This window comes from Haliotis rubra, unplaced genomic scaffold (assembly GCF_003918875.1).
Source record: "Haliotis rubra isolate DU_JTF1 unplaced genomic scaffold, ASM391887v1 Scf1068, whole genome shotgun sequence".
Classification (NCBI taxonomy): domain Eukaryota; kingdom Metazoa; phylum Mollusca; class Gastropoda; order Lepetellida; family Haliotidae; genus Haliotis; species Haliotis rubra.
Genome location: NW_025764968.1, coordinates 144497 through 159247, shown reverse-complemented (window position 1 = coordinate 159247; position 14751 = coordinate 144497). Strand labels below are relative to the sequence as shown.

At 41.5% G+C, this 14751-nt stretch overlaps 1 protein-coding gene across 1 annotated transcript in view; it reads right to left on the bottom strand.

Annotated features, from left to right (window-relative positions):
- Positions 1-14751, bottom strand: part of LOC124279291 (leucine-rich repeat serine/threonine-protein kinase 2-like) — a 63130-nt gene that overhangs the window by 26106 nt on the left and 22273 nt on the right. The window contains exons 9-21 of the mRNA XM_046715106.1: positions 12009-12145; positions 9802-9953; positions 9426-9549; positions 8556-8667; positions 7619-7690; positions 6889-6999; positions 6651-6749; positions 5655-5797; positions 4336-4456; positions 3239-3368; positions 2523-2585; positions 1002-1098; positions 369-423 (exon numbers count right to left, since the gene is read on the bottom strand). Coding sequence (XP_046571062.1) covers positions 369-423; positions 1002-1098; positions 2523-2585; positions 3239-3368; positions 4336-4456; positions 5655-5797; positions 6651-6749; positions 6889-6999; positions 7619-7690; positions 8556-8667; positions 9426-9549; positions 9802-9953; positions 12009-12145 — 1416 coding nt within the window. The remainder of the gene's footprint in view (positions 1-368; positions 424-1001; positions 1099-2522; positions 2586-3238; positions 3369-4335; positions 4457-5654; positions 5798-6650; positions 6750-6888; positions 7000-7618; positions 7691-8555; positions 8668-9425; positions 9550-9801; positions 9954-12008; positions 12146-14751) is intronic.

The following is a 14751-nucleotide window of genomic DNA, read 5'->3' as shown; positions in this document are numbered from 1 at the left end:
GATAACGTTTTTCGAGAAAATCTGTCCCCATCATCTCGGACGGATGGACAGACAGACAGGCAGATGGACGGACGAAACTCAAACCTATATACCCCTCCCACTTCGTGGCGGGGATAATAAAGAAAAGCTTCTAGACACTCCTGGAATCACACATGGAATCAGTTTCCGATCACATTTTGAGGTCAAGGAACACATAAAACACACATGGAACCACAAATTAAATCACCACTATATCACTGCAAAAGGATCCAAATGAAAACTACTGATGTGATCAGACACATTTCCTGAAATGTCAGAGATGTCTAGCAGACGCTTCTGTTCAGCATGTACTGTTCTCCAGATTCAGAAGGAATTTTCTATCAACCTACCACATAGCTTGCTGGAACCTTCTGACCCATCACCAGTTGTCCTCGGATCTTGTAACTGTAACAGACAACACAGAAACAACCATTGGATATGTAGCATCAGAAGTTTCAGAGCGCCATGTAATTCCACCAAAATGGTAATTACCATTTTGCAAATTCAATATTGTTATCAAAATACAAATATCAAATTACAAATTTGGAACATCAACTTAGGCCAGACCAATTTTATTTCTTGTTTTATGGATCCACCGTTCGGATTTTTTCAAGAATAATAAAAAACATAAAAAAATTAGATTTCCCCACTCAAAACATAGAGTCCTAATGTTAATGTGATATACGTGAAATACTCTTGAAATCATTGAAACCTAACCTCACTCAACGTATATTTAGTTGATATAACAAACCAAAAGAGTTAACATGGAAACTCATGTGGGTTTTTCCTTTGACTGGTGATATTTTTTTTAACCCCTCCTGCCTTTAGGTTTTCTGTGCACAAAATCCATAAAACAAGAAATAAAATTGGTCTGGCCTTAAGGCCAATGATCTTTGTCATGATTTTGTATGGATGAGATCACTAATGGGGTATGACATGACAGGTGGAACGAAAGGAAGGACAGCAACTCTGGTGACTCCTACCTATCGATGACCTCCTTGACTCGTCTCCGCAACCTATCCACCTCCGGGTTCTCCTTGGTAGCATCAACGACAGCAGTACAGTTCAGCTCTGGGAAACCTAGGGATATACACACAACAGCTGAACAACTGAATATATTTACATATATATCATGTTATACATCTGACAAGTCACCGTTGACTTCCTGTGGTACATGCCACTTTGATTGTAAAAACAAAAAGTTAGCAATTAATTGTCAAATATGACTTCAATAGGTCAATAACACAGGTCTTGGGGGTCAATGGATGATGAGAATGAGAATAATGTCAAATTGGTGCTATCATGGTGGGCGAGTTGGCTAAGGCGCCAGGCTAGTGATCCAGCGAGCTTGTGGTACCTGGATCGAGCCCACCTGTGACCGGGTGTAAAATCCTTAGAGTCAACTTTGTGTGTAGACTCTTTCAGTGTTGTCACAACCCCTAGTGTACAGTACACAACCCTGTGTACTTAAAAATACCCACGAATCTGTTGGTATATAAACAGATGGAGGCCACATAAATACGTGCAAACACCTGTGGGTACAGCAACGTGCAGTAAACTTGGACAAAGTACTGTGACTATGTGTCCCAGTCCACCCAACTATGAATGGGTACCTTGTAAGGATGGGAAAGCCACATTAACTTGGTGCGCCGAGTGGCTGCAAGAGTTGTATGCTCCCAAGGGAGTTGAGATTGATAATACGAAGTGCTGTTAAGACTGACATCCTATGATCGTGGGAAAAACTAAAGCGCCTGTGAGCAGCCTAGCTGGAACTCGGCACTATATAAATAGATTATAATAATCGTGGTGGGCGCGAAAAGCAGACCCTCATGAATATGGTAAGTTGTACGAGTATATAATGAGGTAATGCCATTTCTCCAATGCACTTTTTCTCCGATGTTACTATCAACTCTTTTAATGAATAAACAATGGGACTAAGTTTAATCAAATAAAATAAAATGGAGGAAGATCGTTTTATTATGTGTTTCTGACATCATAGGTTTTCGGATGGCGGTGTTTACCCGCATTATAACGCGGTGTGTTGTATCACAGCAAACACTGTAAGTTCTCGGCTGATAGCATGTCTATTATAAGTTATTACGATGTGCAGCTGTTCGTGTAATTATTCAAGAGAACCCTGAATGTTTTTAAGCATCTGAAAAAACACAACACAAGGATATGTACGATGAGCACTGTTTATATCAATCCGCACTGAATTTCACTGATCAAGTTTACAACGTCATAAACCTGAGCACAACAGCCGATTTGTTGATATGCTATTTCCGATGATGTAAAGATGTGTGATCAGGGATATTTTGTTGTTTGTATGGGAACCACAGATTACCCTGCAGCTTAACCCAAACCATGATACCGCCAAGAGTGTTACTGTGAGGGATGACCGTACATATAAAAACTCAAACACAAATGGCCTGAGTCTTTGGCTTGAATACCGAATGCTTTAGCCACTAGGCTTCTCCACAGAATGACTCCACTAAATGACTGACCTGGTTTCTTGGACAGCTCGTACAGTTTTGCTTCCATCCCGTCAATCTGGTCAGCTGCATGTTCTGGAAACAACGCATGAACAGTTATCACGGCTGTCTCTCCGCAAACCCAACTGACATGACAACTGTCAAATCACATCAACCCATGTAGTGTAGAGGTGAAGGAAATCATCTCTCAGAGAATATTTTATTTGTTCTTAACTGTCTAATTTATGCCTTGTTCCACTGTTTTGAATGCCAAAACCAATGTTAGAAATGATGACATTGTTGAAGATCACATTCCACAACAGAACTGAAGAGCTGATGCCTGTCAATGATTGTAAAGCATACATATTCAGGCATTGCCACAAATCAAAGACAAGCATCACAAGCATTACATAGATTATGATACTTTTCCTCAGAGTTCATGACCAGCTGTACTTTGTGCTGAACATGTATTTTTGAATGTCTTCATGATTTATATAGAATTCCAAACTAAGCACCCTTATCACGCAATTGGCAAAAATACAAACATCAATATTTTGCACAAAAAAATTAACTGTGCTTAAAAATAAAAAAGCATCAAAGCAGACAATACAATATTGTCTCTGACAGCTTATTGCAATGTCAATTAAAAGATATCACATGAACTGAGAAATCTGTAAATCAAAGTTAGAAATATTTCTGACATTTGCTGCAGAGCTGTGCCCAATATCAGACTCTTGGTAGATCCTCACCTGGATTTAGCTTGTCGAAATGAGTCCCCACAACGATGACTGGACATCCTGGTGCCCGGAAGTGGATGTTGGACAGCCAGGGTTTCAGTCGGTCAATCTCCTCCAGCCCCTTGCTGACATCATACACAACCTGGAAAACACTCAGAATATCTGTACGTTGCATTTTAAAACTGTCACATGGATTTCAATTCCTTCCTTCAAATGCAAACTTACAAAACAGGTGCTGTTTCTGGAAGTCACTAAAGAAGGCACTAGCCTTTCAACTGAAACTTTAAACTGAATGATTAAATAAGTTCCAATTCAAACGTCCATTCTATCTAGAACACATTTGTTCAGAATCACTTGTGCGCCATTTAGGCGTCTGAGATTACTCCATGAGGCCAGGTCAATTTTAGTTATTGTTTTACAGATCTTTGTCCTCAGAAAACCTAAAGGCAGGAGGGAATAATTTAAAAAAAAAAAAAAAAAAATCACCAGTAAAAGTAATATTCCTTTTAAATACTAAAAGTATTTTACTTTTGGAAATTCATGAAGTGTATACTGGGCAAAAAACAATCTAAATACCATTTTCATGTAAGTTTACATTTGGACCAAAAAAATATTAAGATTTTATTTTTTGAGCGGGGAAAATTAATTAATTTTTTTTTCTTATTCTTGAAAAAATATGACAGGCAGATCTGTAAAACAAGAAATAAAATTGGTCTGGCCTGAATATTTAGTGTAAGAAACAACTCTCAGTTATATATACTCCGAGACTGAGTGTTTGTCTGATCATGCCCCAGCTTTCATTATGAAGAGATGTGAACATATGTTTTATGCATGTACCGTCATGACCATCATTGTAGAAACACCCTGTCCAGTACAGTTTTTAGTTACATCACTGCACGTCAGATTAACGTCAATGGAAGGGCCGAAGTGAAGCAGGTCATGACAAGGCTCCCTTTGCCAAACTCAAGAACACACGTCACGAGGGTAAATGTTGGACTCAAACTCATAACAATGAGCTGCTAATACCAGAACCTTACACAACTGGGCCACCTTTGCACCTAACTGAGAGCTCTGTATTGATACACAATACGATGACTAGCAGAACTGACCAGATAGAGCGCCCTATTGGACAGGAAGCACTGGTGTGTGCTGTAGAACTCCTCCTGCCCGGCAAAGTCCCACGTAGACAGGGTGTACTTCATGTTGTGGCGGAAGTTCTGTCTCTCGTACCTGGCAAACACAACAGTCACATCACACGATACATACATGTTTACCTGGTAATATATGAGGTGAGGTGAAATTGGGTTTAACGTCGTTCTTGAGAATATTTCGCTCATATGACCACGTGCATGCGTGTGTATGTGTATGTGCGGCTGCTTGTACTAGCCCAGACTTAAGCTGGTTTTATAGTGCTAGCTCACTGAGATACCCCGCCGCAGTGAAGTATGAATACCACACTCAGACACATTATACTAACTCTGAGCCGATCAGTCCTTGTTGAAAACCCATTAATGCCGAACACCAGGCAGGGACCAACAAGTACCATATTTTAACGTCTTTTGGTATGACGCAGTCGGGGATCGAACCCGCGACCTTCCGCTGCCCGGGGGGACGACCTGGTAATATATACTCATAGAAACAAATAAGGGAACACATGAAAGTACAAGTGTTCCTTTATATATTTCCAGAATTTCACTCACAGTGCAATACATACCTTGCGAAGAAACCTGGAAAAGAACAAAGGAACACTTGTTCTTTCATGTGTTCCCTTATTGGTTTCCATGAGTATACAATACTGTACATACATCCTTCACGTGCCACATATAGTTTTATACCATGTTCATTATATCTTGACAGTGGTACAACAGATCTATACCAAATTGTCACCATTACAATATACATTGTAGGTTCTCATCCATAATATTGTGTCAGCCTTGTCATCTATCATCTTCTAAATGGATAATTTTCATAAATTACTGTTAGTTTGTTTTACTGACTGACTGACTTGCAGTTGCTTTACGAGTTTAGTTTCATTACGCTTTTCCAACGGATAGCAATATTCCAGCAGCGACATGGTAAAGTTCGCAATGTTTACATTCCCAGCAATCATGGGGCTTGACACCAGAATCTGGGTACTTCTAAACACATTGTGCCCATGTGAAGTTTGTTTTAGATACGGGAAGCTGAACATGTTATTGGAAGTACAATATTTAGGGTTTTTGAGTTCAGTGGATGGACAGATAGATCAACTTTCAGGTTGTCAAAGTGACCTCTATGTACTTATAATAAAAGCACTGCTTTCAGATGGATTTAAAATAATTAATTGATACCCTTATATCGGATTGATGATTTAGATCATAGAATAAATTCATTCAAATGTGGGTGAAAACAAATTCCCTGTTCACATGAATGGCAAATGTCCACTCACTTCCAATCATCCACCACAACTCCGACTGTGGGTCTCGTCTCACTTCTATGTTTTGTCTTCCTGCGGAGTGTGTTCAGAAGGGTGGTCTTGCCACGGTTCCCGTATCCAACCACCATCAGCTTCATGCGGAAGTAACGCTGGGCCTGTCAGCAAACATCGTGAGTTTGTCATCTCACCTTGGTGTAGTTGTGTCTAATATTGTTGGTACATTGTGTCGCGTAATTGTCATTGTTGATGTATTTATGAATTAATGGCATGAGCCGTGTATGAAATAAGGTCCGTCCGACATGAGCACGAGCATGGGGTTGAACACAACTTGTTTAATCAGTGAGTGAGTGTGTTTAGTTTTACACCACACTTAGATATTCCAGCTATATGAGTAAATCTGTAAATAATCTTGTCTGTCTGGACAATCCAGTGATCAACAGCATGAGCATCGATTTGCACTGGTGGGATTTTGACATTCACCAAGTCCCTGAGCCTGACCACCCGATCCCGTTAGTTGCCTCTTCACGACAAGCATGGGTTATTGAAGGCACATTCTAACCCGGACCTTCACGGGTGTTTGTTTAATCAAGTAACGGCACAAGAAGGACCATGGTGCTTTTGGTCAATGACATTGCGATTGGTCAATAATGTCACAAGGCTTCCGGTCACAATGTACTATTAGTAAACAACTAATTATTCATTATTCATTGCTGGTATAGAACACATAAAACCACACTTAGATTTCCCAATTTAGTTTTGTACTTATTGATCTGGGATTAACTTTCACGTTTTAGTTTGGAAATCACGTCATTGGAAAAAAATCTTGAGATAACTATCACCATTACTCGTCCATCTCCTAACAATTTATGTCGAAACAAGACTTCAGATATGACTGTCTGTCTACTTGAAGGGCTCTTAAAATTACACTTAAACTAGTTCTGAATATGAGAGGTCCCTACTTGTTAGAAAAGTTAGACCATTCGTCCACCTCAGCTGAGAACCTCTTACCTTTTTCAGTCGATTGTGGAGATAGATTATCAGATCCTTCACTCTTCCTTTAACGAGACTGTCATCAAGGTCACTCAAGTTCAAGCCATCAAGAGGCATCTGAATACATGTGAAGACATATCAGGAGGCCACATGTTTACATCTTGTTTTTATCTTTCAACAGAATCAGTAACAAACTTTTTAAACAAAATCTGATCAACACCTGCCCAGAAAAGGATGTCATTGAAAACAACCTTACCTCCCACATGCGAGAGCACCTGCCAAGTTCATCTGGTAGAGAAGTCAAGGACTTGTTATGGTTCAAGTCCAGTGATTGTAGCGATACCAGATGACCAATATCCTTTGGAATCTACAAGAAATCCACTCAACAATAATCTTGATTCATGCTTCATATTGTGCACATATATATATATATATATATATATATATATATATATCCAAACCGACACCCAAATTGCTCAAAGTGATACACAGTTGAAGGTTACCAGTCACACTACCATCTCACCCTACTAGGTACCCATAAACTGCTGAGCGGACAGGGGCACATTTCAAACAAAATCACATGCCCCAGGAGACACCTCTTGTGCTACATGTGCTTCAGAATTACAACACTTACAGCTTACAGTCTAAAACATATCTACCATATATTACCATAGATAAGCCGAATTTTGAGGACCAAATAAGGGAAGACGACTTTGACAGTAAAGACGTCAATTTTGCAATTAAACATCACTAGACAAGATTATCTACCTATTCAGTTTTAATTTGTTTTTGCTAAGCATTGTCATATATGCAGGGATTAAGATACCGTGTGTAACCGTCTCATATACAGAGCCGGATATAGCAATCAGCTGTGCAGTGCACACGTTCCCCTACTGGTGATCTAGTTAAAACGTACCCGGTAATATAACAAGATGAATTCTGATGCAGTGATCTTAAAACTATAGTTTCCTGGGACAAATCCTTACCTCTGACAGCTTGTTCCTTGCAATATGGAACTTCTCAACTTTAGCCCAAGCTTTAGCACCATCCAAATTAAGCTGGAACAGTGGCATAACAGTTCCATTATCAATATCACTTTTAAGGTGTTTGTGAATTGGATATAAAATGACTTTGAAGTGTATTTCAGTTATATCAGATCATGCCGGCTTGATCAGGCTGCCCCACCACCCCATAAAGTTTAAGCATGTATGAAAGGGATTAACAAGAACAACTATGGATATTGGTCAGTATTGCAGTAACAGTGACTGGAGGAAGCCAAGTGTACATGAGGTGGAACCAAATACACATAGCTGAAGCAACGAATTAGTGGTGGCTTAGTCAGTTCATTGTAGCTGGATGGGGTGAGTGAGTGAGTGAGTTTAGTTTAACGCCACACTCAGCAATAATCCAGCAATATGGCGGTGGTCTGTAAATAATCGAGTTTGGACCAAACAATCCAGTGATCAACATCATGAGCATCGATCAGAGCAATTGGGAACCGATGACATGTGTCAACCAAGCCAGCGAGCCTGACCACCAGATCCTGTTAGTCGCCGCTTACGACAAACATGGGTTACTGAAGGCTTATTCTAACCCGGACATCCACGGAACTGGTTGGGATGAGATATCTTTTGGCTCTGTTCATTGTTGGCAGTGCTTTTGAAGTGCTTCAGACAGTTTTGTTTTGGTGAAGTAGTGAAGGTTTTACTTCAGCACTGACTTATGAAGGTGATACGTCAAAGATAGCTTTGTGGACAAAGCCATGATTCTCACAGTCTAAACAATACAAACCCACAGGATTCTGGGGACACAACTGTCAGTGAGTTGCATCGCCTCAGATGACTGTCAAAATGAAATAAATGAAATGAAATAAAAGCAAAACGAGTTGAGTCAGTACTAATGAGTAGGCCATTCTGAACTTACTCTTGAGATGTTGTTTTCAGACACTAAGATTTCCTTCAGGATCTGGGACTTCCATAACACTGGAGGAGGGAATCCCATCAGCCCGTTCTTGGACAAATCCACAAACCTGAGGCTGCAACAGAAAGATGTGTTACTAGCGCTACCCACTGACTGTGTCTACCTGTGCATAACAAGCTTCCACAGTGCCTAGTAACCAGCACAATACCAACACATTGCTTATGTTACATACTCTGAAATAGTGACTGGAGTGAGTGAGGGAGTTTAGTTTTAGCAATATTCCAGCAATATCACGGTGAGGGACAAAAGACAGAGTGAGGTTAGTTTTACACAGCTTTTAGCAATATTCCAGCAATATCACAGTGAGGGACAAAAGAAATGGGCTTCACACACTGTACCCATGTGGGGAATCAAACCCAGGTCTACAACACAATGAGAGAACACTTTAACCACGAGGCTACCTCACTGCCCCAATAGTGACTGGAGACAATATCTCAGTATGGACAACACACAACATGGCATATACTGAAGAAGAGTAAGCGAGTTGTGTTTTATGCTGCTGTTAGCAATATTCCAGCAATATCACGGCGGGGGACACCAGAAATGGGCTTCACACATTCTACCCATGTAGGGAATTGAACCAGGGCCTTCGGTGTGATGAGCAAATGCTTTAACCAGTGGGCAACCCAATGTCCCTACTTCAGAAGAGAGTCAAATAATATACAACAGCAAAAATTATCATGGTAGAAACATTCAGTTATGAGCCTCTAAGACCTTTTACTTATCAAATTTTGCAATGATACAATCTAAAAATAGGAACAATGGTACATTATACATGAATCTCCAGATGCAAACATCCTGCTGTGTACCGACCTCTGAAGTTCCAAGATGAACTTTGGAATGTAGAATGGTTCTTTCTCCTTCAGCAGGTTCCCCTTTAACTTCAAAGTGCTGAGTCGGGGAAAATGTTTGGCCATGTCCTCGCCAGGGAGTTGTTCTGGAAATACAGACATCATCTGACAGATCTGACAGAAAAGAGAGTGGACTGGGAGTTTGTGTTCTGAGAAATGAGGCTTACAACATAAAATATTCTTGAACATATCTATGTTTCTTCTTGTTTCTTGTTGAGGACACTCAGGTGAGAGTGTTATTATTTGTTCTTCTGGACCTGCACTCAGAACAGGACAACAGAACTATAAATACCTAGACAGTTACTGACCATTCAGGACACCTGCAGGACAATGCTCACCTAGACCATTGCTGACCATCTCGAGTGTTTCCAGCTTGTTACAGGCAGACAGGAAGTTGCCATGTAGGTGTGTGATGAAGTTCCTGGACAGGTCAAGACGTCGGAGCTGTGGCAGGTTAATGGTGGACTTGGGAAGACTAGATATCTTGTTCCTAGGAGAAAACATAGAATTAACACCTCCCTAGAACAGTTACACGACAAAGCATACACATTATACTCTTGTTGATCAGTCTTAAAGCCTTTGTGTCAATGAGCTACAGAGTGATTCACGGCAGAAAGGTGAGTTGAGGTCAGTGTGGTTTTATGTTCAAGATTAGCATAGTTACAACATGCTACAACATGAATTGAGGTGTGGCTGCTTGTACCAGTCCCAACTGATGGAGATATAATAGTCCTAGCTCACTGAAAATCCCCACTTAGACACAGTACAGTCGAGCACCTTTGTCTCGATATTCATGGGACCAAGAAAAAATATCGAGTTATCCGAACTTCGAGACATCCGACCAGGGCATGTCATCACATATCACTATGAAAGAAAACAAACGCTTCTCAGTATGTTTTGATTCGAAACTATAATCCGTTATCAGTAGTGTTTAGTCATACAGTGAGTACTTCCTAATTAATTCCTCCTTACTTAATCCTAATTAAATTACAAGTGACACCTTCAACTCAATTAGCCCTAATTGTTTACACTACCGCATTCCTTTGATTCACGCCGCACCGTGTGTAAACGTGTGGAAACAACCTCAGTTCTGAGGGATACTTGCCCATGAAAGGTAGGTGAATATTGAGTTTCTTTGCAAATATTTAGTTAAAATGGTAATTTTGCTTGTTGGGACCATGAAATTATATCGAGATATCCGAAATATTGAGACATCCGTATCGAGTTAAAAGAGTTTGAATAATGATAATTTATGAAGGATTTTGTCGGGACCAAGACGTTATGTCGACACAACCGAGATATCGAGTTATCAGAGTTCGACACAACGGTGCTCGACTGTATATGCCTCAATGACAACCAGCCTGTGTTTTATCCTGCCAAGAGCCACACAGGGTAATAACCAGCAAACATCATCTAGTGTGACAGGGCTGGGTATCTAACGACAGACCTTGGAGTCAGTCAATGTGGATGTGGTGAGTGAGCGAAATACTTGAGCAATATCACAGTGGTGGATGCCAGGAATGGGCTTCACAAAGATAGGGAAGCATGAGTGAACACTTTAAGCACGAGTGAACACTTTAAGCACGAGTGAACACTTTAAGCACCATCACCCGACATTGAAGGAAAGGCTAAAGTGATGTGAAATGGCTATTGTCCTAGTAGAACTAGGATCAGAACAAATTAACAAGAGGGTTTACACTCAAGCTTTCAATCAGATCCTGGCACAACTAAGAGGATCCCTTCTTTTAGAAGTTGTATAGGTGAAGTTCTATGGATAGTCAACATCCTTATTGCAATCCATGCGACGTTTCGGTGTAGGTACTAACACCGTTATCAAGCAAGTGATGTAAGAGGAACTCTACAAGGTACAAGGTTTTTTTTGCTTTATCACTGTGGGGGACACCAGGTATGCCTTCAATCCATGTAAGAATCGACCCCAGCCTTCAGCGTGATGAGTTAACACTTTACCCAGGAGGCTACCCCATTGCCTGACATGGAAGGAAAGACCACAATTTCTATTTTGCTGGTGGAACTAATATCAGAACAGGTTTACAATCAAGCTTTCAATCAGAGTATCCTGGCACAGAGTATCTCTGATAACTGAACTGAGCTTGCCTCTTCCAAGCTTTGATAAACCCCATATTAACCCCAGGCCAAATATCACTTAAGGTAAGGTTCACCAGGAAGCCGACAGTACTATTGTACTGACAGTACTGAGTGAGTGAGTGAGTGAGTTGGGTTTCATGCCTATTTCAGCAATCAATCCATGTATTTTTCATTACAGTTGACTAAAAAAATAACATGGAGTTTAAATGGGGGAAACACTTTAGAATAGTTTCTTACAAAGTACTTCCGATTCTATGAACACATTTGAGAAAGAACAAGCTTTCTGGTTGTTATAACGAACACTTTGGGCAGGACTCTTTCTGGGAGTTTTGATTGCAGAAATTATAGCAAAACATTCTATGACATATTAAATTAATTTGATGAAAATCCTCCAATTGCAAAATAATGAATCATGTGAAGCAAGCAATGAATCACTTACTTGTAAAGAATCAGCTTCTCCAAATGTGGCATGGCTTTGTCAATTTTGTCTGGAAAGTTTTCAATCTGATTAGAAGAAAGATTCAGTTCCCTGATGCTGTAGATTCCAGACAGGTCCTTGTTGCTCAGATTGGTGATCTGAATCAGTGTCAAGATAAAAAATATGAATCCAAATATGAAATTATATATAAATCATATAAGTCCCTGTTACAGGCAGGACCAGGTGGTCAGTGCCTGGCCAAAGACAATGTACAATGACAGTTCTAGAAAATGGAATGGAACTCACCTGGTTGTGACTGAGTGTGACAAGGAATGTAAAAGCGCTCACCTGGTTGTGATTGAGAGTGACAAGGAATGGAATGGAGCTCACCTGGTTGTGACTGAGTGTGACAAGGAATGTACTGGAGCTCACCTTGTTGTGACTGAGAGTGACAAGGAATGTACTGGAGCTCACCTGGTTGTGAACTGTGACCGACAAGGAATGTAATAGAGCTCACCTGGTTTTGACTGAGTGTGACAAGGAATGGAATGGAGCTCACCTGGTTGTGACTGAGTGTGACAAGGAATGGAATGGAGCTCACCTGGTTGTGATTGAGAGTGACAAGGAATGGAATGGAATGGAGCTCACCTGGTTGTGACTGACAGTGACAAGGAATGGAATGGAGCTCACCTGGTTGTGACAGAGTGTGACAAGGAATGAACTGGAGCTCACCTGGTTGTGACAGAGTGTGACAAGGAATGTAAAAGGGCTCACCTGGTTGTGATTGAGAGTGACAAGGAATGGAATAGAGCTCACCTGGTAGTGACAGAGTGTGACAAGGAATGTAATGGAGCTCACCTGGTTGTGACTGAGTATGACAAGGAATGAAAAGAGCTCACCTGGTTCTTACTGTGTCCGACAAGGAATGTAATGGAGCTCACCTGGTTGTGATTGAGTGTGACAAGGAATGAACTGGAGCTCACCTGGTTGTGACAGGGTGTGACAAGGAATGGAATAGAGCTCACCTAGTAGTGACAGAGTGTGACAAGGAATGGAATGGAGCTCACCTGGTCGTGACAGAGTGTGACAAGGAATGTAAAAGAGCTCACCTGGTTGTGACTGTGTCCGACAAGGAATGTAATAGAGCTCACCTGTTTGTGACTGAGTGTGACAAAGAATGTAATGGAGCTCACCTGGTAGTGACTGAGTGTGACAAGGAATGGAATAGAGCTCACCTGGTAGTGACAGAGTGTGACAAGGAATGGAATGGAGCTCACCTGGTTGTGACTGTGTCCGACAAGGAATGAACTGGAGCTCACCTGGTTGTGACAGAGTGTGACAAGGAATGTTAAAGAGCTCACCTGGTTGTGACTGAGTGGGGCAAGGAATGTAATGGAGCTCACCTGGTTGTGATTGAGAGTGACAAGGAATGTAATGGAGCTCACCTGGTAGTGACTGAGAGTGTGACAAGGAATGTAATGGAGCTCACCTGGTTGTGACTGAGTGTGACAAGGAATGTAATGGAGCTCACCTGGTAGTGACAGAGTGTGACAAGGAATGTAATACAGCTCACCTGGTTGTGATTGAGTGTGACAAGGAATGAACTGGAGTTCACCTGGTTGTGACAGGGTGTGACAAGGAATGGAATAGAGCTCACCTGGTAGTGACAGAGTGTGACAAGGAATGGAATGGAGCTCACCTGGTTGTGACTGAGTGTGACAAGGAATGTAATGGAGCTCACCTGGTTGTGACTGTGTCCGACAAGGAATGTAATAGAGCTCACCTGGTTGTGACTGAGTGTGACAAGGAACGAACTGGAGTTCACCTGGTTGTGACTGAGAGTGATAAGGAATGTAAATGAGCTCACCTGGTTGTGACTGAGAGTGACAAGGAATGTAATAGAGCTCACCTGGTAGTGACTGAGTGGGGCAAGGAATGAACTGGAGCTCACCTGGTAGTAACTGAGTGTGACAAGGAATGTAATGGAGCTCACCTGGTTGTGATTGAGAGTGACAAGGAATGGAATGGAGCTCACCTGGTTGTGACTGAGAGTGACAAGGAATGTAATGGAGCTCATCTGGTTGTGACTGAGAGTGACAAGGAATGTAATAGAGCTCACCTGGTAGTGACTGAGTGGGGCAAGGAATGTAATGGAGCTCACCTGGTTGTTACTGAGAGTGACAAGGAATGTAATGGAGCTCACCTGGTAGTGACTGAGAGTGTGACAAGGAATGTAATGGAGCTCACCTGGTTGTGACTGAGTGTGACAAGGAATGGAATGGAGCTCACTTGGTAGTGACAGAGTGTGACAAGGAATGTAATAGAGCTCACCTGGTTGTGATTGAGTGTGACAAGGAATGAACTGGAGTTCACCTGGTTGTGACAGAGTGTGACAAGGAATGGAATAGAGCTCACCTGGTAGTGACAGAGTGTGACAAGGAATGGAATGGAGCTCACCTGGTTGTGACTGAGTGTGACAAGGAATGTAATGGAGCTCACCTGGTTGTGACTGTGTCCGACAAGGAATGTAATAGAGCTCACCTGGTTGTGACTGAGTGTGACAAGGAACGAACTGGAGTTCACCTGGTTGTGACTGAGAGTGATAAGGAATGTAAATGAGCTCACCTGGTTGTGACTGAGAGTGACAAGGAATGGAATAGAGCTCACCTGGTAGTGACTGGGTGGGGCAAGGAATGTAATGGAGCTCACCTGGTTGTGATTGAGAGTGACATGGAATGTAATGGAGCTCACCTGGTAGTGACAG